Below are 23,751 nucleotides of genomic sequence, written 5' to 3'. Positions count from 1 at the left end.
TCAATAATCAAACAAATGTGTTTTTCATTCATTCATGAAATTGGATTTTATTGATTCTCATCGTTATGTGTACACCATCTGTCCACTGCAATGAGAAGCCTTACATCATACATGCATAATGAGGTCATAACAACCAGTATATAGTGGAATCGTTGGGGATGAGTATCTATTAAAGGGGCATGCCGCTCGTAATTACTGGTGGTCCAGGAAAATGGAAAGGCAGTTATTGTGCAGTTATTGTAAAGGCAATTTTGTTGAAACTTGGTATGTGTAGTATTTGTATATCTGTCTACACAAGGGCAATGCCAAGTTTTAGCTAATTAGGGTGCATACCAACTGCACTACGGCAATCTATTTAACTGAACCACAAGGAAATACAATTAACACAAGACCTTTAAATGATACCAGCACTGATGAATGATAATGACACAAGCTGGAATATTGATGGGCCTAATTAAACCCACACATATGGTCTAGTATAAACGCACATGAAGTTTTCACTAAAATATGTATATATATATAAACTTAACAAATGGGTGGTTTCATGGTTTTGGAGCGTCCTAAGGTTTAGAACCTACCATCTGAATCGAGGTCGAGTCCACCACCAACCCCAGAAGAATATGAATTGCATCATTAGAAAAAGTTATTGCATAAATTCACAAAGTCATAATCAGATGAGTAGATGTAGAACCTCCCTATTTAAAGACACCCTCCGGACTGACACCAATTTGGGACCAAAAATAGTGTCCTTAATAGAAAAGTGTCCGCTAAGAGAGGTTCTACTGTATTTCAAAAGTCCACCACCAGATCCAAGAAGAATCATATAACACATAACGTGAGCTAGTGGCACTCCCTTTAGCTCTCTGTGGACTGGAGATCCTTGACGTATTGTTTTCTGCACTCCATATCGTCAGCGGGACGGTTGTGAGCCTTCCAGACTGGTTCCCCGATGAACAATCTCATCGCTTTGATGTAGTCCTGGAAACCACGGAAAATATCGAGTAAATGTATTGCATAATGTGAATGAGAATCAAAAATACAGAGATGCTAAACATGATTTAATTTCCCCGGAGTAAAAAACTTTCGGCACAGTGCTGCGACCTTCGACTACAAATAGCTTTCCGCGATAATGACTGCAGCTGCTGCCCTCTATTTCCCCATCGCTGAATTACAGGCAATGTCGGACAAACATGCGGTTTCGTAATGGATTCAGGCTTTCTAACTTGGGCAGTTAGATTCAATCTGGCACATGTCCGAGTGTTGGAAATACTCCATAATTGTTTTGAATATTTCTCTCTCTGACTCTATGGTATCATTCATGCTAAAAACAATGCAGGGTCAAAGATAATTGACTTTGAAATAAGCTCAAATGCGTAGAAATAAGTGTCGATGTCCGACTGTCACGTGACTAAAACGTCATCAATATCTTATTCAAATGACCTTGTGAGCTATAAATAGTAACGTCGCGGAATGCTATTGACAACTTACCTTCTCATCAAGTGTGAACCGATGATAAATTCCAGCGGGCAAGATGATCAAATCCCCAGGACAACATTTGATGCGGATCCATCGATTGTCAGCATCTCGGACATCAAAGTATCCGCTGCCATCAGCAATGAAACGGATCTCCTCGTCTGTGTGGAGATGCTCTTCAAAGAACATCTTCAACTGGAAAGGAACAGCAATGATATTTACATTTTTTCAATCATATTCAAATTCACTCGACTAAAGGGATGGGAGGTTAATGAGTTTTTAAAACTTCTCTCATTGTTGTCTCCCACACCATTAAATCCAGCGGTCATAACACCAATGTTTACTTAAAGTTAGATTTGCAGCAAGAAACTCACAAACCTTGGCGTCGTAGTTTTCCATTTTCTCCGGGTGACACTCGATGCAGTCTTCATACGTGTAACCTCGGTCTTTCCTGATCTTGTCCAACGTCCCATCCTCCTTGAATGTTTTCGGGTTCAACTGAGGAGAAGATGATTTTATAGAGGGTGTAAGCCGACTTTTGACACTGCCTTAAGCCACGGTGACCCTTCGTTCCAGGAGAAACGCATGACTGGTCAGCGCACAAACAAACTTCTTCGAAAAAGATCAATGTGCCCATGTATCTAGAGAGCGGACCCGTAGTACTAATGACAATGTAACTCTCTACTAACCTTCCAATATAGCACTCCGATCTTCTTCAAACCATCATATGAGACGGGTTGTGGGGGGTCCAGTCGGTGCGGAAGACGCTGATCTTCCAATGAGTCATCCATATACCATGCCTCAGTCATTTTAGCTTAGGCCTATCTGGAAACAGCAAAGTTGTGTCTTCAAATCCAATGCGAAATCTAACTGCGTAGGCCTATGTAAGAATTTCAGCGGGCAAAAAATGCATGCCGCAGTCTGCAGACTGGGGGTTTTCTCATGAGTCAATAGAATCTAAGGTTTATCAGTAGTTGCTTTGCGCCAACTTTTTTTCAAAGTTTGTTTTATATTTGAATTACCTGTGAATCATCTTGCAGGAAGATTTTTTTTGGGTGTGCATGACAGATGACGTACTTAATACAGAACATGTATATTGTATCGGCCTGTTGTGCCTCGTGCGCCTGGTTGATTGGCCGGCAAGGTTGGGTTCGTTTCAAAGGCAGCATTTCATGATAAAAAGTGCTGAATGACATGGGTAAATATAATTGAAGATAACAGAATGAAGAAACTCAGGGAACAGAAAACCATTGTATATCAAACACCCACCTTGACAGTTCTCCTCTGTCTCTTGATGTTAAGTGAAAATACCGGCCTCTTTGACATTCTAAACAGGTGTTGTTAGGCCAAATATAAATGTTTTCAGGCAAATGTTTATTACTACAGTCCTGGTCACAAGATACATCCTAGCTGATTAGCATCATGTAGGCCCTACGTGCTAAATCCGTGCGAGTCACACATACATGTAGCGTGCCAGTGGATGCACTTGGTTCACAGTTAAAGGAATTTAGGCCTACACCCCAACTCGTGGTGTATCGCAAAGCCTGTTTGCACAACGGCCTAGATAATTTTTGTTCTACCGTTTCGCATATACCTGAAATGGCCTCTTATTTTTTAGTGTGAAAATCACATGGCAACTGTTGAGATGGTCCCCTAATTCCAGATCTTAATTTTAATACAGAAGTTGGCTGAAAGCAACTGCTGATATGGTCCCCTAATTCCAGACCTCAGATTCTATTGACTCATGAGAAAACCCCCAGTCTGCAGACATATGTCGATCTACGTAAAATCCTACATGCAATGACGCTGCGGCATAAATTATACCAAATATGGGAAACAAAATGGCGTCACCTGGTGTGAAAAATAAATCGCATTCTCCAAGCCTCGTCAATGGTGATCAGCGTTATCGCCGTTATCGGAGACTGACTATGTAAGAATGTCACGTGTGTATATAAAAGCGACCAGGAGAGTGTAACGATTTATGACATTGACAAATAAAAATTCCTCACCACTCTTATTTTATCACCAAAATATCGTTTTCAGACGCATGGATCGCGGTGTTTCAGCCACGAGGAACGCCAGAAATAAACTTAGAAGTTTCCCAACGTATTTAGCTGAGTGTCAGCCCCAGGTAATTAATTCCACAGACATGAAATGTGCGGACAGTGACAGGTCACAGGGTGACCCCAAAAAAGGCCTCACCTTCATGTCCAAATCTTGATCCATAGGCCTACGCCTGTTTGTCTCCTGGTGCCAGGTGGGTTGCTACCAGTCAACATTCTTGGGGAGTGGATGAAGAACCAGAGATACCGTTGGTCTTCGCCATGGCGCCAGCAAATCAAGGTTGTGAGCTCAGTTTTTGTCATCAATACCATAGGCCTATGCCGGTGTCACGTGTGGAGCCCATTGATGACCTTTTGGGCCGTGATCGGGGATAGTAAACTCGTTCCTGGAGCCCAAGGCAAGAGAAAAAGGGATTGGCATTCCAATTGAAAGTGGCAGCTTTTTATCAATTGAAGTGAAATGTCCTACCCAAGGTCAAATGCCTCCTTCTTTTTTCAGATCACAGGATATGCCAGGTGCGTTGTGACAAAGTCAAGTGATGTGCAGAAGCACGAATGCGGGAAAGAGTTTGAAGCTCTGAAGAACTGTTTCGGGGAAGCCGTAAGTAGCCAATCGAGACCACTCTTCCAGTTGGTTATGGATCCTGTTAGTTCCCTCTTCCAGCTGGCTATATATTCGGTTGCATGACCTTCCAGCTGGTCATTTGATAATGTTGGGTTGTGACTTTTTAAATTTACCTTCTTGCATTGGATTGTTTAGCATTAATGTGACACCTAACTGCCAGGGTTGTCCTTAAGCTGAATGATGTCATGAATACAAGTCAAAACGCTTTACAGTAATGGTTTTTTGCATCCTTTTTGCAGATGAAAAAGGCCAAACCAAGATGATAGAGGGACAGGGAACAGGATGCTAGGATATGTCTGATGGAATATTCGAGACAGAGACAGAAATGTTTGGACATTTGAAAGATATTCTTGCTGGATTTGTCTCGGTGATGTGTCCCACATGTGAATGACCAATCAAATGAACATTTCACGTTTTGGACAGTTCTGAAACGGATGGCGAGAATAAGAAAGAGTCTCCTAGATCTCTGTTCTCCGTCTTTAATGATGTCAGGAGGGGAACAGGAGGTTACCTGATCAGATCTTAGCAGCCTTCAGAGAATCGCCCCGAGACGATTGCATCAGGGCAAAAGAAACAAATATTTGATATCAGATTTGTAACATTTCTTTTATTTAACAAAGTAACAAAATATTTAATGCAAATATCACTCTTATTCTTTTATTTACAATACAGGGCATCTCAAAAATATGTCCTGTCCTAATTTCTTGCTATAGGACTCTTTTTTGGGCTACCCTGTACAAGGTTTTTCTCTGCACGCTATTTCAATGTTTCATGGAGGTGATGTTGCCATAACCAGGAGTTTACTCAACTGCTTAAATTTTGAGAATTCGGCAGCAAAGAAAGGTGCTGATGGATAAGGACTTTACTGGTGCATAACAATTTTCAAGTGCTGCTGAATATGTAGTGTATGCATTTCAAAAGAGTCCAAAACGTCCGGTACATCAACGCTTTTAGACAAAGGTTATATGAACAAGCATCTACAGTAACTGATCAAGCTTCCACAACGAAGCCATAAAACATACAGACTTTTTTCAGCCTGCCTACTATGAATATCATTTCTGACAATTGTTTATAACTATCACTACCTCTTGTATCTAGCTATTTGGCACCAAACGTTGGCAAAATAAACCTAGATCACACAACTGCTTCTGCTAGTAAATCCGAAATCATCTTGAAAGTTCAAATACAGCAATACTGTCTTATAGATAGAATGTTCAGATCGACACTTCTTGTACATTTGTTGGCTTAAACCATCATGTTGCCGTTAAGTAATATGATCCACGTAGTTCACCTAAAAAGGCCAGCGACATCGGCATCAAAACATGACTGTGACATCATTGAGACATGTGACCATGACGACTATACTCCTTGCTGATAATACTCTTCCTCTCTGCGGTCACTTCCGGTTTTTCGTTGAAAGGTGAGAACTTCAGAGTTGGCACAGTATCTTCTACGGTCAGGGTCTGAAAGATGAGAAGCTTAGTTATAAATCATGATGCAATCTCCATCACAAATTTAATTCTTAAAAGATTACTTCTTTGGAAGTTGAGAAAAGATTACCACTTACAAGAGTACCTATTTTTCTAATTTCCAATTTCATCCGTGCTCCAAGTCAGAAAATACTCGTCTGAGTGAGCAAGAGGTTGAATTGGTCAAGTCTCAATGCTTTGGATTTTGTCATAACAACTACATGTATAAATACTAGAGAAACACAAGACCAAGATCCAGGTGGGCCAGATTAAGTTACACAAAGTCGCCAATGTCCGTTGGGCCGGAGTTGCTCTGTGTATGACTTACAGTTCTCTGCCTTACCATGGACCCGCCATCAACAGGTGGTGTGGTAGCCGTCGCGGCCGCCGAGGCGTGTTTTGCATCCTGACCGAGACGGTAATTAATGAGGAAGAACTCGGTGTGACTGCGTTTGTTAAGGTTGGACGATTGGTTAGCCTTGGACGTAACGTTTTGAAGGATGTTGAGCACGGTGGCGGTATTGTTGGTGAGGGTGGAGTTAGACGTGCTCGTATTGTCGGTCTGTGGAGAAAAACGTTACGAGTTATGGAGGTGATTAATGGAGTGGGTGGGGTGGAGGAAGTTTCATCCACATCTGTCCACAGTTGTCCAGTGAGTGAGACACTTGCATAAAAATACGTGACAAGATCTTATTTGGGAAATCAAAACTTATTTGTGTAGTTAATGCCATGATGAAGGACGCTACTACTAAGAGAGCTATGAAGCTAAGGACACCATCGCCATGCAACATGATAGAGGGATATGTACCTAAACTAAAAGAGACTTAAAACTGGCCTACTGAAAAATGAAGCATAGGTTGTCATGATGAAGGTAGATATGATAACAGCCCACAGCTAACAGAAATTACCTAAATATGATAGCGGTATAGGATACAGGTGCTAGACAGGAGGATTTAGGTTGATGAGTTTATGCATAGTCACTCCCATCTGGCATCGTAAACAAATTTGATTTCTCAAAAACTTGAACTAGAAAGTGGGTTGTTTTCACCTTCCCAGCTCAGCGCTCCTAGTGGCAGAGTGGTGGAACCTCGCCGAGTAACGAGGCCAAAGCAGTTGAAAATTACGCCATTCAACCAAAACTGCGACATGGCATTGAGGTTGAGCTGATAACTTGGCGAAGTTTCACCACTCGGCTGCCAATGCGCTAATCTGGAAAGAGGTCACAGACGTCAGATGTCAGATGGGAGTTGGAGGACGTCACAGGATGAAGGTGCCACATGGTGGAGTGACAAGCCACATGCATGCTACTAACCTGTGCAGGGGAACTAAAATCGGGGCGCCTGAAGAATGAAGAGAAGAGATAGGATTGTTGATTTGGTTGACGGAGGAGGGGGTTAAGGGCTGAAAATGGAAGTCAAAACAATCATGCTGAACACACTCAAAATGGGGTGAAATCAAATGGTTAATTAGTCTTTAGGGGTACAAAATTGGGTAGAAATTGATAGGAGTGATGGGTTCAGACTTATAAAGATTCAAGAGTCGGTGAATGCATTTTCCAGTTGTTTGATGTCATGTCACACAAGGTGGAGCTGGTCTCGTTATTTCAGTAAACCTGTATACGCCACTTTCCTCAGGCAGGGATGTCAAACAACCAATCAGAAGACGCCTATTATGCTGGTTAGGCTCGCAAAGGACAGGCCATGAGGCTTACAGTGTTTCTTAGCTGATTGGCCGATACCTGAGCAGAAGTCTGATATTCTCGCTTGAGGAAAGTGGCTAATGGTAGTGTAATTGGGTTGATGTGTTTGTGTGTGAAAGCAGTGAGGTGGTGCCAACCATCACCTGAAGGTAAAACTCGGCCGATTTCATCATTTGATGCTTCGAGGTCAAGGCCGGAAGGAACTGTAATAAATGACAACGGCACCTCGGCAACCAGTTGTCACCATAGCAACAAGCAGACTGAGAAGTCAGAACAAAGAAGTGAGGCAGAGTCGGAAAAAGAGATGAGGTGGAGTCTGACTTGTGGAAAAGAGATTTGTGGAATCTTCAATCTGTTTCAAGATCGATCTGTGCCATCAACAAAGACGACCAGAATAGATTAGCTAAATTAGTTGGGAACCAAGGGAACATGCAGGACAACCGTTCGGGTAGCTGGTGGCGATTTTTGTAAAGACACCACTAGAATCTGAAATTCAAGAAACAGATTTTCCTCATTCGCAGAAGAGGTCCAAATTTTATACTTACTGTTGAGATCTTCGTAGCAGATGGTGCTGATTTCGTTTCGGCTGCTGCGCCCGCTCTCCTTCCTGTGAGGGTCTCAAGACTTCCCAGTTTCATCTGCGGGATGGAATTGTGAGATGGACGCACGTTGGCAAATGAATTCCTGGAAGAAGAATGGGTATTGAGTGTATCAGTTGAGAGGTGCCTGGCCCAAGGATAGTGTTTGATGTTATGGAGTTTCATCTGTTATGCGAGATAGTTTGGGAACACAGCTAGGGACGCTGACAAATGGTCAAGGGAATGATTCAGAGTTCGTTTGCAGATAGGGAACCGGGTCATTTTCACTCGTCTCACCTTGGTTTTGTAGGCAAGATGACATGAGGCTGGGGGTATGACTGGTGTGTCCCTGGGATCACCGGGCCAGACTTCTGGTCTCCGATGCCTCTCCCAAGACTGTTGAGCGAGAGACCGTAATTCATCATGGTGTACGGGTTGTGCATGGCGGCGATACGATGACTGGTTAAGTTGTCGGATAAATCGTCCAGGTCTGAGTCGCTGTGGTTGCTGTCCGTGCTGGAAAGACAAATGTGAAAACAGCTGCAAACTTTGTCATTTTTGGAGACCTCCTTTTTGTGAAAACACCATTTTCAGATTCACATCCAATCTGCACTGAAGTTAGCTCTCAGTTTAAGCTTTTCACCCTCTTATGAACTACAAGGCACTGGCATTTACGTTCAGCTACATGGATCTGAATCCAAGTCTGAAGTTCCTCAATCCTGTTGCCCCATCATTTACTAAAACAAATTCTTACGTCATTTCTTGCAGCAGGCGTACCGCCTCGTGATTCAGGGCATTCAGTCCTCGTAGGCTAGCCTCTCCATCTGTCCCATCATCTAGAGTTAAGATAATACAGATCAGCACTCCAAAGCTAACAATCACTACTGATACTATGTCACTTCAGCTGGGTTGGCTAAACTTATTCGGTTGATACAGTTCCTTGAAAGCCACGCGATTCATCCAGAAATACATTATTAGGTTCTCCACACGATCAAACCTGGGCCCTATTGTGGGTAAGGCTATACAGTTCCCCAGTATTAAAGATGGTTTGACCAAGAACTTTGCCTCTGATGGTAACTTTCACCTCATCCAAACTACCCACCTGCATGCTGGTAAGACGTCTTAAACTGGAAGTCCATGAGTGCTTGTGCAATGTTAGCTGAGCCGTAGTTCATCGTGACGCCAACCTTGTCCTGCCCATTGGAATCCTGGGAAGAGTTACGGTATTTACGTAATCGCATTGAGGGTATTGACGTATCGACAAAACGCTCGAGATGGTCGTCAGTGAACTGTCAGGAAAGTTAGGTGCAAGATGAGACAGCGAACACACATGCAGGTTAGAAAACGAGTTGACAGCAGGGTTAGGGTGGGACGGGACAGGAGGGGACATAGGGGTAGAAGGAACAGATTGGAGTATCACTGAACATATAGCTTGGGCTACAGGATCTATGACATGGGGCTGGCTATTGGGGTTAAACACAAGTGGGGGAAGGGTTATGCAAAGGGCTTTCTGACTTGGGATATTTTGAGTATAGTTGGTCAGGGTTGGAAAAGTGTTGGACAGGTCGGTTGGAGAGTGTAAGTAGAAGAGAACAAGTTTTATAGTTTTATTAGTCGTAGAGAGTAGGGCAGGGTTGTCTGACTTTGTTCTTACTGAGTGTAAGCTATCGTACACAGGAGACAATGACTTAAGAGTTGAGATGCTTAGTGTTGTACAGGGCAGTTTGAAGTACAATAGGTGGTATTAATACCTCCAGTGCTGAACCTACGTGGCCCAAAACCCCCTCCCTTTGAGCTGGTTATCGGAGTCTCATGGACTTCATAAAAGAACTACGCCATCGCCATCTTCAGGGCAAGGTAAGAACTGAAAAGACAAGGAGAGGTCTTTCCAGTTCCTCCCTTGCCCTGAAAATGGCGATGGCGTAGTTCTTTCATGAAGTCATCTTCAGGGCACGACAGGAACTGAAAAGACGAGGAGAGGCCTTTCCAGTTCCTCCCTTGCCCTGAAGATGGCGATGGCGTAGTTCTTTCATGAAGTCATCTTCAGGGCACGACAGGAACTGAAAAGACGAGGAGAGGCCTTTCCAGTTCCTCCCTTGCCCTGAAGATGGCGATGGCGTAGTTCTTTCATGAAGTCATTTAAAGTTCTGAACTACGCCATCGCCATCTTCAGGGCACGGTAGGAACTGAAAAGACGAGGAGAGGCCTTTCCAGTTCCTCCCTGGCCCTGAAGATGGCGATGGCGTAGTTCTTTCATGAAGTCCAGAGACCAGTGTGAACAACTATGGAGAAACGAGGTAAATAACGATTTCAGATGTATAATTTATAGAATGTTTAAACAAAACCTGAATATGGAGCCCTATGTTAAAAAATTACCATTATATCAAACGGTCAGTATTTGTAAATTTCGTACTGGATCTATAAAATTCCCAGAAACAGTAACCAGAATGTATAGAAATGAAACTGCAGAAAATATTTGTGGTCTTTGTGACCAGGTTTGTGTAAGAGACGAACTTCATTATTTTATTACGTGTCCGTATTTCCGTCACATGCGAGTAAGGTTGTTTCCAAACTTAAAAGAATTACCTCAGGTTTTTTATCATGAATTTTTCCATCGCATTATGACTAAATGTTCCCGGGTAAACTTAGACAATATTCATAGTTTTTGTAAAGAATTCATCAGCTTGGTCCACCATATGTAAATGTTAAATCATGTAACCTCTTATACCCGAAAGGGTTTTTTGGAGAGAAATAAATTATGTTATGTTATGTTATGTTATGTTATGAAGTCATTTAAAATTCTGAACTACGCCATCGCCATCTTCAGGGCACGGCAGGAACTGAAAAGACGAGGAGAGGCCTTTCCAGTTCCTCCCTTGCCCTGAAGATGGCGATGGCGTAGTTCTTTCATGAAGTCATTTAAAATTCTGAACTACGCCATCGCCATCTTCAGGGCACGGCAGGAACTGAAAAGACGAGGAGAGGCCTTTCCAGTTCCTCCCTTGCCCTGAAGATGGCGATGGCGTAGTTCTTTCATGAAGACTGAAGTCATTTTTCTGAACTACGCCATCGCCATCTTCAGGGCAAGGTAGGAACTGGAAAGACCAAACGGTATTTTCACGGTATTTTCACGGTATTTTCAGTTCCTACATTTCCCTGAAGATGGCGATGGCGTAGTTCTTTCCTGAAGCCCATGAGACTCCGATAACCAGCTCAAAGGGGAGGGGGATTTTGGCCACGTAGATCTACGTGGTTCGGCGCTGAAAGTGTTAAGTTGACGAGTAATACATGTCTGTAATTGTGCCTGGTGTGAGCGGCAGGGAAAGGGAAAAACATGTAGACAGACAGGGTGGTGGGCATTGAATGACGATTCTATGTGCATATCAAGACAATATACATGAGTTATGAGCATCAATGCACAAGTCTGCAAAGTGATTGTTTGATTATCATGATTAATACAAGTGGAGAGGTTCAAGATAATGCCCGGCCGGCAGTAACGTAACAGAGTTACCAGCCTGGCATTATCTTGAGACACTCAACCTTTAACAAAACCCTTTACCAATAAGCCACACAAAACTTTCACCGTGACCTCAACCATGCAAACCCAGTCGCCTCCTCCCAGGTGGCAGAAGCAAAATCCCAAGCGTGATTCCCTGTTTTACATGTAACTTAGTGTGCGGCGAACACATTTGATATACAAGCTGAATACTACTCACTTTGGCCCAAAATACGGGCATAGTGTTTAATCGTTTTCAAGGTTTCCTGAAATGGTCATTAGATTGTTTACATCTTGAACCATATTGATACACACGCAACTGTTCATTCAGTTTTGTTTACTTTTCATTCATAGCAAAGAAATATTGGCACTGGATAATTCTTTCAAATAGAGTAATTTGATAGCCCGCAACACACAATTAGATAATAAGATAAATTTTGTACAGAGGAGGAATTTTAAACGTGAATCTTCCTACAAGCAAAATACTCACAAAGTAAAGTGCAGCCTCCCTCTGTTTCTCTTCCTCCATTCTCTTCTTCATCTCAGCCATCCTCTGCAAAAGTGAGCAGGCACCTTGACCTACAATGACCTTGACACTTGACCTAATGATAGCAATGACAATGACCTTATATTTACTGGCAACTCTGGCTCTTGCTTCTCTTTTCAATGACCTTGACCTTCATCTTTGACCTTGACCTTACCTTCGCAGCTCTTTCATTGCTCCTCTCTTCAGACGCCCAAGGAATACCATTGTTGTGTTTCCCCTCGTACTTGCTCACAAACTGCGGGTGGCTCTTCATCACTTTGACGCATTTGTTGATGCTTGGAGCCTGAAGAAGAAGGATTGAGAAAGTTCAGAAAAGTATGCAAAGTCTCATGGCAATCATTGCGGACGAATGAGACATTCCCTTGAGAAGTTCATTACAAAATCTCTCAACATCTATTAGGAAGCCTGTTATTTACAGTGTCAATGTCACATCATGTTAGTGAAACTTGCCACTTGTGATGAAGCATTATTGCTGCAAGTGATTGACTTGGCCAGCTTTACTTTTGCCATGATCAAAGAGACGATATGTCTGATGTATCAAATGCACACTACTGAATTTCAACCTATCAACTCTGATCTCGACATAGAAACCACACCCTAATGTAGAAGGAAACGGAAAGGAAAGAACTGGTAGAAAGAGAAGTTTACACACAGAAAGTGACACCACTAGGGGGTCTACACAGCCATGTCTCGCCGCTTTTGTTCAAGGTTTGACCGCAGTAACTACTCGGTGCTGAACCATGGTGTTTTCGGGACCAATTGACTTTTTAAGTGTCGCTTTAAGTCACCGAGTGGCGCTTCTGTCAGCCTTGAACAAAAGTGACAAGTCTCATAGTGCTAAGGTGAGTTTACATATTTAGATTTTTTCCCAGATTGAGATTCTCCATGCTTATTCACTGAAATCATTCACTAAAACAAAGGGTTAAATGAAAGGACAGAATACAGAACATGCAATTATAATTTGCATGGTCATTGAAGTGGTGTAGCAACCTTGTTCCAAATATGGGAGACAATCAAGAAGATCAAACAGGCCACGAAGTACGTGATATCTCCAGCCTCAACAAATGGCTCAATAATGCGAAATTTGAGCACAGCACTGGCTGGCAAGATCACTATGGCGAGGATTGCAGCCCTCAAATACTGTTGTGATTCCAACTCCTAGGAACAAGGTTGTGAGAAGAAGGAACAGGTGCACACTGGTCAAGGTCATACATACCAGGCTGTGGCCATTGACAGCCGACATCATCAGCCCTGGCGCTTGATTGGCCATACTATTGACCAATGAGCCGGCCTGATAATGTCGCCCAAGGCCATTCTGATCTATGGGGACCAATGATTGGCTAGTTTTTGGATTAGGTGCATGCTGAAATTGACAGTAAGCGACAACGATAGGTTAGTTGGTGCATTTATGATACAATTGACAAAGTGTCGTCTGGAAGTCAGAGTCGGAATGAAATCAAACACTCTCTGGTCGCAAGAAAGCTTGTGTAGTTGGTGTTGTCATATCTCACAGTGCTGGTCAAAAGTTCATTCTCATCAAAGCTATACTCTGAGGAGAATTTGTAACACAAACAATCGGGTATTTTGGGACCCAGTTAGTTACATTTCTGTCAAAGTGCGAATTTAGTAGTAACTCCAAAACAGTTTTCAACTCATGGTATGGTTAAGAAGTCAATGGCACACAATAGAAAATAGCAGCGTACACATTTTTCCGTTCAAGAAGGTTCAAATTGGAGCATTATTTACACATTTGAAAGAGATTGGGCATTAGATTATGATAGCTGATAGAAATGACAGAGAATCAGAACAGTTATCATATAACATAAACATGGAAAACAAACTTAGATTGACACATGGAGAAGGCGGTTAACTTATATCACAGAAGATTTTTCAGTTGAAGACAAATTACGCCTACACAAATTTGACACAGAAGCTGGGGACATCAGAAGGGACATTTCATAGGGATTTAAGTTCAGAACACACACAGCACGGATTAGACATATTTGGTTTAGGGACACAGAGTTCAAACAGGATATTATGGGATATATCTTGCTCACCTCTCGTAGGAAGTAATGTTTTGATCGTGCGTGAGCACAATAATGGTGACGACGCTGAAACGTTATTAGGACATGAATTTTCATCAAAGGTTCAACCAGAATCAACCATTCTATACAATTTTCCGATTAACTGATCTTGATATAATAGGTAATGGGTTAACCTGAAATATGAGGCAGTTAGAGCGGGTACAGAAAAAACGTGTTTAAACTCATAAGAAGTGTGACAGAATCCCAATCCCAGAATGCAGTGCAACCAAATCCATCCGGTGTTCCAAGGTGTTATGATCGAGGAATGGATGGACAGACGGACAGACCTGTGATTCGAAGGATCTCTGTACTCTCGAATGGACAGACGTCAAGCTCTTTGGACCTCAGTATCCCTCAATCTCAAACTGATCTGTTGTTCCTGGATGACGTCAGATATGCAGCTCCATAGCTCTTGGACAGTGAGATGTCAATTTCTTATCTGTAATGGCGGCTCGAAAGTTCTTGGCTGCACCGACAAGCGTCCCTAATGCTTCCATAGAGTTCCATATAGCAGCATTTCCATATTCTTTCTTTTTCTTTTTGAATTGACAGACCTATGTCTCCAATGCTTTCCAACATTTTCCCATAAGTTTCAAAATATAGCAGAAAAAAATTAAATTTTTTAACAAATTGTAAACTTTGCATTGTCTCAAGAGGCACACAATTCACCAAAAACTCAACCCCCCCAAAAAACCTCAAGATTCACACAAACCCAGCACCAAGAAAACAAAAACCAAGTAAATGACCCTCCCCCAATCACAAATTTGAAACAGCACCCCTACGTTTCCTAGCACTCATAATCCTGTTACTGATATCATAGTCACAAATAGTCATAACAGAGGGTGCTGCTGCACTAGGGGGCCTCGGTACCTTCCCCATTCCCGTGCTTGTCGACTGCAAATCCTGGGTCGAGAAACCATATTTTTCACAAGTCTGCATCAACTGTTCTGACAAAGTGCGTTTAGAAATCGCAGGTCTTTCCATTTTCGTTTCCGATTGCGACAGAACCTGCTCCGAATGTCGCTGCATGTAGAAAAGACGTCGCCCCTGGACGTTCATATCTGGGCCGCATTTGACACGCGCTCGCATCAGCCGATCCTGATGCTTCTGGGTCTTTTGAAAACACGGAATCAAGACGGGAGCGTCTTTTGTGACGTATTGCAGATCTAATCCTGGGTCGAAAATGGTCGTTTTGACATCTTTCTTTTTCTTGCCGTCAGTCGTTGCTGGTCGTGATTTAACGTTTTGCCGCGGTGCACTTTTTCTACCATCCTTTGTTACTTGTGCCTGTTATACAATAATTTACAATATTTAGATTTGTTTTTTTGAAGCAAATGACTCTAAAAATTGTTACCTATATGTGTTATCATAAGCGTTAATTAGATGATTAAAATATTATCTATCTATTCACCTATATCATGCAAATTTGTTACAACCCCTTGGTGAACATGATTCAACCAACCTGATCTCTCCGATCCTGCGATCGACAAATCATTTTCATAGATTTCAATGGGAAAATTTCAGTAGTTTTTATTCCAATAGAGTTCCAATGTCATTCCAATGGCATTCAGCGACAGCCAGTGGAGTGACAGTGATGACTAGTCTCAATCTAAAGGTAATGGTGAGGGGGCTTAGATAGGGTATGCAGAAGTCCAGCGAAGCTGGTTGTGGTGAGCTCCGAGCAGTCAATGAGACCAGCTCTCGCTAAATGAAACACGTCACATGTGAAAGGGGAGAAAATCAGGAAAAGAAAACAATTTCTCAATTTTCAAGCGACTTTCATGTACGATACATCATTCTAAAGATAACAGTGCTAGGAATCATCCAAATCTATTGACCCTTTTCAAAAGTTTTAGCACCAGTGTTATAATTAGCTAGAGTCAGACACATATTAGAAAGACATTTTGACGTAAAATTCCATTTTTCTCACCTGCTTTTTTCTGTCCTTTGCTCCCTCAGCACTGCCAATTGCTGGAAGAGCCTGAAGAAGAGAATGGTAAATTAAGTTAGAATACTTAAAGGGACTATGGCTTCAAATGGACTTGTATACTTAAAGGGACTATAATTGTACATTTGAATCAAGGTTACTGTCTGACTTCAAACTTCAGCTCTGGTCCTAGATTCCCTGAAATTATTAGCATTCCCAGAAAAGTCATCGACTTAGCCTGAAGCGTTAAAGCCTTGGCCCTTACATGAGCTTGAAAACATGGAAGTCTTCAGCTGGCTAAAAGTTTCGATGTACAAAAGTATACTCACAGATCCTGACTTGTGTTCGCCTTTGTCCCTTCGTTGGCTGATGAAGTCACGATCCCGTTGTTTACGCGATTTCTTCTTCTTCTTCCTCTTCGGGTCGGATGCTTTTGGCATCTCAGGCTCAGACTCACTGTCACTGTCGCTGGAGCTGAAGAAGGGAAGGAAAGATTAGAATGTTTTGTTTCATTTGCCTAAGTAACTATATCAAGTAACACATGAACAGAGTGTTTTATTTCATCTGATAAGTGCAAGGTAACTACAGTTACCTACTTTGCCAAAATTGGAGAAATTGTGACCAAGAACCAGCTATTTGAAGTGAAATATTGACTACTTTTCCAAGCCATTTTAGGCTTTTATGTGAGCAGTGCCATTTTTTTGTTAAAACAGAGTATAGGAGGCAGGGGTCATGTGACTTACTCTGATTCGTTCAACTCATCGGTTGCATTCAGCTGCTCCAGAATCTTGAAGCATCCCTGTATCGTCTCAGCAGACAAGTTGTTCATCAGTTGGTTGACGTCGACTTCCTCGGCCGTCTTGGGCGATCCTTTCCCCTTGCCAGATTTGGATGGTTTGTCACCTGACAGAAGTGCGAGGAGGACTTGGGTCACCTTGGATATGTCGCCACCATCTGTGTGAAAAAGTAAACAGAACAGATTTGAACGAGATTTCTTGAGATCAGAACCAAGGATGGACATTCAGAAGCTTCTACTGACCTACAGAGAGATTTCCCACATTAGGGGTTCAAACGTAATGAGAAAGATCTTACCGTCTGGGCCGTCGACGAGAGACAGTAACTCTGGTGCCAACATCCCCTTCGCCTGCAGAATCTGATGAGTGACAGCACGTGTGATGTCCACAATCGCATCCGTCTTTTTCCTGAAATTCAAACGCCACACATTGAAAGATCCCTTCCTTGTTTGTTTCCTGTTGTTTTAGACAAATTAAAAGCTCATCAAGAGCAAGAATGACAAGATCTCGATCATCAGTTACTTACGTCTGATTTTCCTTCGTCGCCTGATACTCAAGCACCGTCTCACAGAATACCTTCCCCATATCCTGAAAGTCGTTGATGTTAAAATGGCGGGCCTCCTCCTTCGACACGGGCGTTCCACTAAATGTCGCTTCCATCGTGAAGCTGTTCATGATTCTCATCTGCCGCCACATAACGACACGCCCTGTCGCCTCTTTGCACCGTCGGATGTGGAACTTACAACCGTTGAATGAGAACTTCTCAGGAGACTGAAAAGAAGAAATCCAACCTTCCTGTGTATGGGTTCTTCTAGTTATAAGTTAAAGAGTCCTTCCTTTCCTAAAACTGGGGGATAAGGTTAAAATGCAACCTTCACCTCTTGATGCCGGTTTTTGGCTCAAACTCAGGATGAAATCAGGTTACAGGGGAACAAACAAAGCCTAACTAAGGTAGCATGTGATGGAGACCCGACCAAGGCTGAGGTGATCACCGAAAAGAACGTATCGCTTACCTTTTTCGACATGAGCCACGGAAACAACCTCTCGTTTATAAATGCTTCGATCCCTCGCCGTGGGTTTGCCTGACCTTGACCCTGTGACCCCTGACCTTCCACCTCTGGGTCGTACGCCGAGTCACACCCATACATGAATACTTGGCTCTTCCGACTATGGCCGTGCATATCACAATAGATTACAATCTGCAATGGAAAGTTGCAACTAGGAGTTTCGTAACAAGAGACCCGGCAGTCAAAAGATTACACACAGAGCAGAAAACTGGCTTTACCTCACTGTTCTTTGTGAAGTCCTCAGTCATTTCCTTTGTATGCCAGATCGTCGGGAAATTCTCCTTCTTCGGATGGCGGTAGTTCCGATTCAAATCTCTCGCCGCCAATGAGCACCGGTAGTTGCCAACGATGACGCCATCTGGGTTCAACATTGGTACTATTTTGAAGATATAGTTGTTTCGAATTTCCTGGAATAGAATCGAGACATTGATGAGCGATTAGGATTTGAATGATTGGAGGGAAAATATCATCTGCTGGCAACGTTTGGTGAGAAATTCAGACTATGTTTTTCACAATTACCTGAGCTATGGCTGAATTACTTGTCAAGAAATCGAGGAGGCCCTTCATCATCCAACTGGAGTTGGACTCCCCGGGATGGACTCTGGCAGTTACCACGACACCTCTCTTCTTATGGCTCGGTTCAGTCCCTGAAAATGAGGGATATTTTCACGAATCACAGCAGTAGGTGGACGTGCATAACATGGCCAACATTTCTCGTCTGTGAGCCGAGGACTTTTGTCCACACCACACATTTACCTATTAAGGAGTTTTATCTTTGGACTCAGCTTTCCCTGTTCTAGGAATGTTCTATTAAACAGCTTGGCAGGAATCCATAACATGAGAGATGCTCCGTTTTTTCAAGTGATTCAGACCAAATTTGACGGCAATATGAAAATTTTCAATTCTCCTTACCGAAGTTTGTAATTGTCAACAGGAAGCAACTATTCCCTGCTCTAGTCTCACACATGACCTCCCTCTTCATGCAGCGCCCCCTATCAGGGTCAGCAAGTATCATATCAAGGTCATCCTTCAGATCGGTGTAAGTGTACGGATAGCAATGTGCGAAATAGCAGGAATCGTCCACGTGGTCGAACTCCATCTGCCACTCTAACATGAAGTGGGCGCGGTCACGGAACAATACTGGTGAGCTAAGATGCGTCATATTTCTTGAGTAGCTGAAGAAGAGAAATTCGAAGCTTTTAATGAAATGAAAATTGGCACAGGTTGTTACAGATGAGAAGTGGGCCATCAAACATTCACCGGTTGTTTTAGGGGTGTAAGTATATGGAGGAAACTCTTACAGTATGTGGTGTCCTCTTCGCGCCCATCCAATCCCACTCGTCCTGGCATCCTTCTCAGAGTAAAACAACGGACGCATCCCTGAAACAAACCAATGAAAACCTTTAGGATTTGACGTGATATTTCATCAGGTTTGAGCTTGGGGTTATATCAGTTTCTGGCCAAAAAGCCTGCTCATCATATTTCCATTTCTTGGCAAAACATGCAGATCTTTCACCGTTTTCTACATTCTCAAATCAAACTGAACAAAGAGATCAGCTGAGATCTTGATTTTGTTGCCCTAAAAGCCTTTCTGCCTGTTGCAGGTCATGCTATTCTGGGTTCAGGCCCTGAAGCGGCAAAAAGAGATATTCAAAATAGTATCTTGAAAGGCGTGGCACCACCTATCTGTACTCACCATGGTTATACAAACTATCTCTCTTGAGCAAATTGACGATGATGAATTTATACGTGATCCCCGGCACCATGTTTTGAACGCGGAAATAGAACCACTGCGTGTGACGCTTCGTATAGAGGTCGGTTTTTAGCACCAATTCATATTCAAACTGACCGCTGAAATAAATGTTCAATGCCTTTCAAATTTAAGTTTTAAACAGTTGCTCTTGATGAAGCCAAATGTTAGCCCGAGCTGTATTTGATGAGACAACCTAAATAAACAGACAGTGAGGTAGCTAAGGAGATCCTGACATTTTATTTTTTGACTGGTTCTTGAACCATGGTATTTTAGGATATTCCATTCAAACTGAACACTGATTTCTACTTACACCCTTCGAGCCTGGCGTAGATTACCCGATTCAAACCGAGATTCGAAAAGGAGACTCGGACAATGTCCCTCCTGGACGGCAGGCGGTATATAGTCCTTCCCGCTCTTCTCAGAGTCAAAAACAATGTGCGTCCCCCGCCATTTGTTGGTATATTTTGTCACTTGTGTATCTATCGTTTTCAAGTTCATTTGTTCTGAAATTCGTAAGAGAAACCATTAAAACAGACGGTCTTGGTCAAAAGTAAAGTGATTACATGTCTGCATACAGTCCTTAGCAAAAGAAAACGCCTGAAACAGAGACCTTTCTGAAACCAAATAATGATTGGAGCAGTTATTCTATGAAAAAAATACATAAATACGCCTCACACACACACCTTCTCAACAAACCAGTCTTGCTTTCAACACAACACACACTTCCTCACGCTAACTCTCTCATGCCTCACTCTCAACTAATTCACAGGCAAAAGAGAGAATTGTAGGTCAACATACCTTCATCACCGTCACACTTTGGGAGTAGCGGTTCATAATCAGGCGCACTCCATCTCAAATGTTTCGGAGTCTCCAGAACGACCTCCCTATAATTATAAGGCCAATACGGACCGTACGGCCAGTATCTGATATCTGGAGGCCGAGTTTTATGCCGAGAAATGAACTCCTCCAATTGGCTGTGATAGTGCATGTAAGTCCTTGTTGCAGCAGCAGTTGCCATGGTAACAAGTTCTGTTGCTGTGTTTTATACTAGTTGCTAGGGTAATTTTATTAGTTGCTATGTTGCAAGTTATGTTGCTATGGATATTTTTCTAGTTGCCAAGGTGATTACAGTTTATCACTTTTGCTGAAGCAACGTCTGTGGCAGTGATTGAAATCCTGAGAAAATCCAGTGGCAGTGACACAAACTGACTATAAACGAAATATCCTTGCATTCATTTCGAGTCACAAATCCTCTTTTTATACTTCACTTTCTTGTCATGGGTATTTCGATCCTTTCCGACGACATCGTCACATTTTTCTGTCTCTTGTTCCATTTTAGAATCTGAAGTCCTGACAAAAGAGGGCGTCCTTAAATACAGATGGGCCATAGAGAGTTTGTGTTTTGTTTGCAATGCGTTCTCGCCGGTTCGACAGTAACGAATTGTCACACATTGTTTTTTAGTATTGTCAGAATTGTCTGGGGATTCGTGCAGATTCATGTGGGCAGACGTTATAGAGGAACTCAGGTTGTTAAGGAAGTTCAAGGTCAAACACGAAGGTGAAGGTCACACAAGTTCAAGGTCACACACGAAGGTCATGCACTAAAATCTGTAATCAAAGAGACCTTTCAAAATTCTAGTTGCGATTGTTGATGAAAAACGACCACTAATGGTCAAAATATGTGCTTCGGTGCTCACTTGATTTTGGAATCTTAAATCAGAACTCCAATGGGTATCTTGAGAGAAAATCCAACATAATTTCCAACCTACCCTCTTTGAAACACATTGTCGACTGTTTAACAGTATGAAGGTAGTAGTCTCATAAGGTTAGGAGAAGAAGTTATGTTAGGACACAGAAAATATTTTAAACTAAACTCAGTGTCGCCCAAGGGGCCATCAGGGAAGGAAATACACAGGACAAATAACGACAGAAGTGATTAGTTGGGTCAACAATACAATTGTTCAAACAAGGTTAGATGAAAATTTAGAACTGGGCAAACTTTAAAACAGTTTGGTGCAAGTGAATTGAGATATGGAATCTTAATCTTTGTGTTCGTATAAACAAATGGGACAAAAAATCGTTAGTAGTTAAGATATAGCGACTGGTAGGACTTGGTACAAAGAAGGTTCTATTGCCAATTATGGCCAAACTTGTCACAATAGCGAGTTGTGGTCAAATCGCGGGGCCAAAACCCGGAGGTGGTGGGCTCTCATCAAGATCACTATTGTATCAAAGAAAAGTCCTTGAGCAAAGCGCTTTACTCTGTTTTGTCTCTATCTAAACAGGTTACCAATGGAACCCCTAGAGCATGTAGCAGGCATTACAGTGGATGCAGTGTTGTGTGAATGTTGCACACAACAAGGGAGATTACTTATGATCATAACTGTCAGAGGCATTTGGTGTCATCCAACATGAATTGACCTTTGATGACATGAGGTAATTGTTAATGTTTCCTTTGTCGATCAGTCATTGAATCATTACTGAGCTCTCACCAATTGCCAAGCCTATTTTCAGTAATTGAATTGGGATTAGTCCCTATGGCGACAGCTAGATTTGTCATGAAATATACAATGCCTGAAACAGCCAATGTATATTGCATGTTTGTCAACATTATATACAATGTGGACCACTACGGTCTGCTGAAATGTTTTATTGGAATCAGCTCTTGCCGTCCCCTTTAAGTTGAATCTCAATTAGCACCTATTTCTAAACGGCCCATAACAAACTGCCAAACAGTCAACTCTACAGAACAAACCTATACCAACAACTTGTAGGCCAACAACCAACCTAAGACCCCAACGGTCGTTTTTTGTAAACATTGCTTTCATGGAGGCAATCATTTTCAAAGCACCAAGTCTATTTGATCAACTAGGCCTATAGGACCTCTGAATGGAGGAAGGGGGGTCTTTCGGTGCAGGTTCCAATATTAACGATTTGTGTAATCGTGACGTTAACCCTTTTTTTAAGGGATTGAAAGCACTGGTGACAAGATAAAACAATACCTTGATCCGAAGTTTTTAGCCACTGACGACAAACAGTCTTCCTCCAGATGAAGATTTCAACATACGAAGCAATTGACTTGGGACTGACTGAATTGGGACCAGTCAATTTTGAGAAATGAGATTTATCCAGATCGCTTTTACGAGGTTGACGACAAACTTGGAGGAACCGAAACACACAACATTCGGCGAGAGTTTGAAATCTCAAATATGACATGAAAGAAGTTCAAAGGAAGTACAAATGAATGACATGATATCTCAGTTGACCATCGTTAACATAATTTCTCAATGACCGATATTTTCCCACAAAAGGATAATATGAAAATTATCGATATTTTCACAGAAAAGATTTACACACACTATTAATTGTCAAGATATTGAGACGGTTCCCAAACACGCATTTCTTCTTATAATTTGAACAAAAGTGCCACCATAATGACATTATTAAGGCGAAATCTAGATTTTATTATGGCTAAACATGAAAGAGAATCTTGTCTGAAAGATTATTAAAGAAAAGATAAGTGCCTCTCATAAATCGGATAAAATAGTCCTGCTGTGACGAAATTTTTATTTGAGGATAGAAATCATATTAACACTAGGGGGCAAAGCCGATGGGTGCGTAGTACTTTGTCTTTCAATGAAAGACTTTTTAAGACACGTACGTGAAGAGACATTAGGCCTAAAAGGGCAATGATCCACAGATAATATGGCCTCACTTATCTATTTTCAGATGGCTGAGTGATAAAAAATGAAAGGGAGAGTGACATCTTGTAAGGGGTCTGGCTGTGACCCAGTGATAGATTAAAACCATTGAAATACCAGTCGATATCTAAAGGCACCAAAGCACTGTGGAAACATCATTGGTGTCATAGCTAATGAAAGAGAGACTCTCTTAACACCCAAACTCTTACTCCAATGGAGATGAGAAAGTTACTTCATAAGAAACCTACCAGCTTTGAGTGGTTACATCCGCACCATGGCAAGAAACCAATCGCGCAATACTGCAACACTGGTCGCCAACTCCAACATCGCCTGTCAACAATAAATATTGCCTACCGATATTTATGGAAGTTCTGTGTAACCACGATATTGTCCATGCATAATATATCGATAGAACAATGATAAAGTATTCAATCAGGTTGACACAATGACTTCCCATAGAGACGGGGTAATCCAA

The 23,751-nt window shown here is 42.2% G+C and overlaps 2 protein-coding genes and 1 long non-coding RNA gene across 16 annotated transcripts in view; 1 reads left to right on the top strand and 2 right to left on the bottom strand.

Annotated features, from left to right (window-relative positions):
- Window positions 1–26: 26 nt before the first annotated feature.
- LOC135503476 (acireductone dioxygenase-like) lies at window positions 27–2,811 on the bottom strand. The gene is made up of 5 exons (XM_064797074.1): window positions 2,743–2,811; window positions 2,163–2,298; window positions 1,852–1,971; window positions 1,489–1,668; window positions 27–978 (listed from the first exon to the last, which is right to left on the bottom strand). Exons 2-5 carry the CDS (start codon window positions 2,280–2,282, stop codon window positions 856–858), a joined length of 543 nt encoding a protein of 180 aa, XP_064653144.1. The 5' UTR covers window positions 2,283–2,298; window positions 2,743–2,811; the 3' UTR covers window positions 27–855.
- A 601-nt stretch (window positions 2,812–3,412) lies between these two features.
- Window positions 3,413–4,727, top strand: LOC135503477 (uncharacterized). The gene is made up of 3 exons (XR_010449902.1): window positions 3,413–3,604; window positions 4,036–4,137; window positions 4,401–4,727. It is a non-coding gene; the product is annotated as an uncharacterized LOC135503477 (long non-coding RNA).
- A 21-nt stretch (window positions 4,728–4,748) lies between these two features.
- The window catches only part of LOC135503474 (cytosolic carboxypeptidase 2-like), a 31,742-nt gene continuing 12,739 nt past the window's right edge, over window positions 4,749–23,751 (bottom strand). For 3 of the 14 annotated variants that reach the window (XM_064797060.1, XM_064797062.1, XM_064797061.1), the window contains 23 exons: window positions 19,886–20,078; window positions 19,519–19,673; window positions 19,124–19,202; window positions 18,735–18,997; window positions 18,342–18,469; window positions 18,041–18,229; window positions 17,769–17,954; window positions 17,282–17,526; window positions 17,054–17,163; window positions 16,705–16,915; window positions 16,291–16,435; window positions 15,965–16,015; window positions 14,008–14,061; window positions 13,167–13,313; window positions 12,105–12,233; window positions 11,894–11,956; window positions 9,010–9,196; window positions 8,662–8,743; window positions 8,205–8,423; window positions 7,875–8,013; window positions 7,473–7,532; window positions 5,959–6,192; window positions 4,749–5,624 (listed from right to left, as the gene is read on the bottom strand). In XM_064797060.1, coding sequence (XP_064653130.1) covers window positions 5,496–5,624; window positions 5,959–6,192; window positions 7,473–7,532; window positions 7,875–8,013; window positions 8,205–8,423; window positions 8,662–8,743; window positions 9,010–9,196; window positions 11,894–11,956; window positions 12,105–12,233; window positions 13,167–13,313; window positions 14,008–14,061; window positions 15,965–16,015; window positions 16,291–16,435; window positions 16,705–16,915; window positions 17,054–17,163; window positions 17,282–17,526; window positions 17,769–17,954; window positions 18,041–18,229; window positions 18,342–18,469; window positions 18,735–18,997; window positions 19,124–19,202; window positions 19,519–19,673; window positions 19,886–20,078 — 3,398 coding nt within the window. In that variant the 3' untranslated portion in view covers window positions 4,749–5,495. Of the gene's footprint in view, window positions 5,625–5,958; window positions 6,193–6,942; window positions 6,971–7,472; window positions 7,533–7,874; window positions 8,014–8,204; window positions 8,424–8,661; window positions 8,744–9,009; window positions 9,197–11,623; window positions 11,670–11,893; window positions 11,957–12,104; window positions 12,234–13,166; window positions 13,314–14,007; window positions 14,062–15,964; window positions 16,016–16,290; window positions 16,436–16,704; window positions 16,916–17,053; window positions 17,164–17,281; window positions 17,527–17,768; window positions 17,955–18,040; window positions 18,230–18,341; window positions 18,470–18,734; window positions 18,998–19,123; window positions 19,203–19,518; window positions 19,674–19,885; window positions 20,079–20,373; window positions 21,184–23,751 lie in introns of those variants that run through there. The other 11 variants (XM_064797072.1, XM_064797067.1, XM_064797066.1 and 8 more) reach the window with 11 other exon arrangements.

The sequence above is a fragment of the Lineus longissimus genome, chromosome 19, assembly GCF_910592395.1.
Source record: "Lineus longissimus chromosome 19, tnLinLong1.2, whole genome shotgun sequence".
In the NCBI taxonomy this organism is placed as follows: Eukaryota; Metazoa; Nemertea; class Pilidiophora; order Heteronemertea; family Lineidae; genus Lineus; species Lineus longissimus.
Note: the sequence above shows the minus strand (reverse complement) of the source record. Positions and strands in the feature narration are given on the sequence as shown.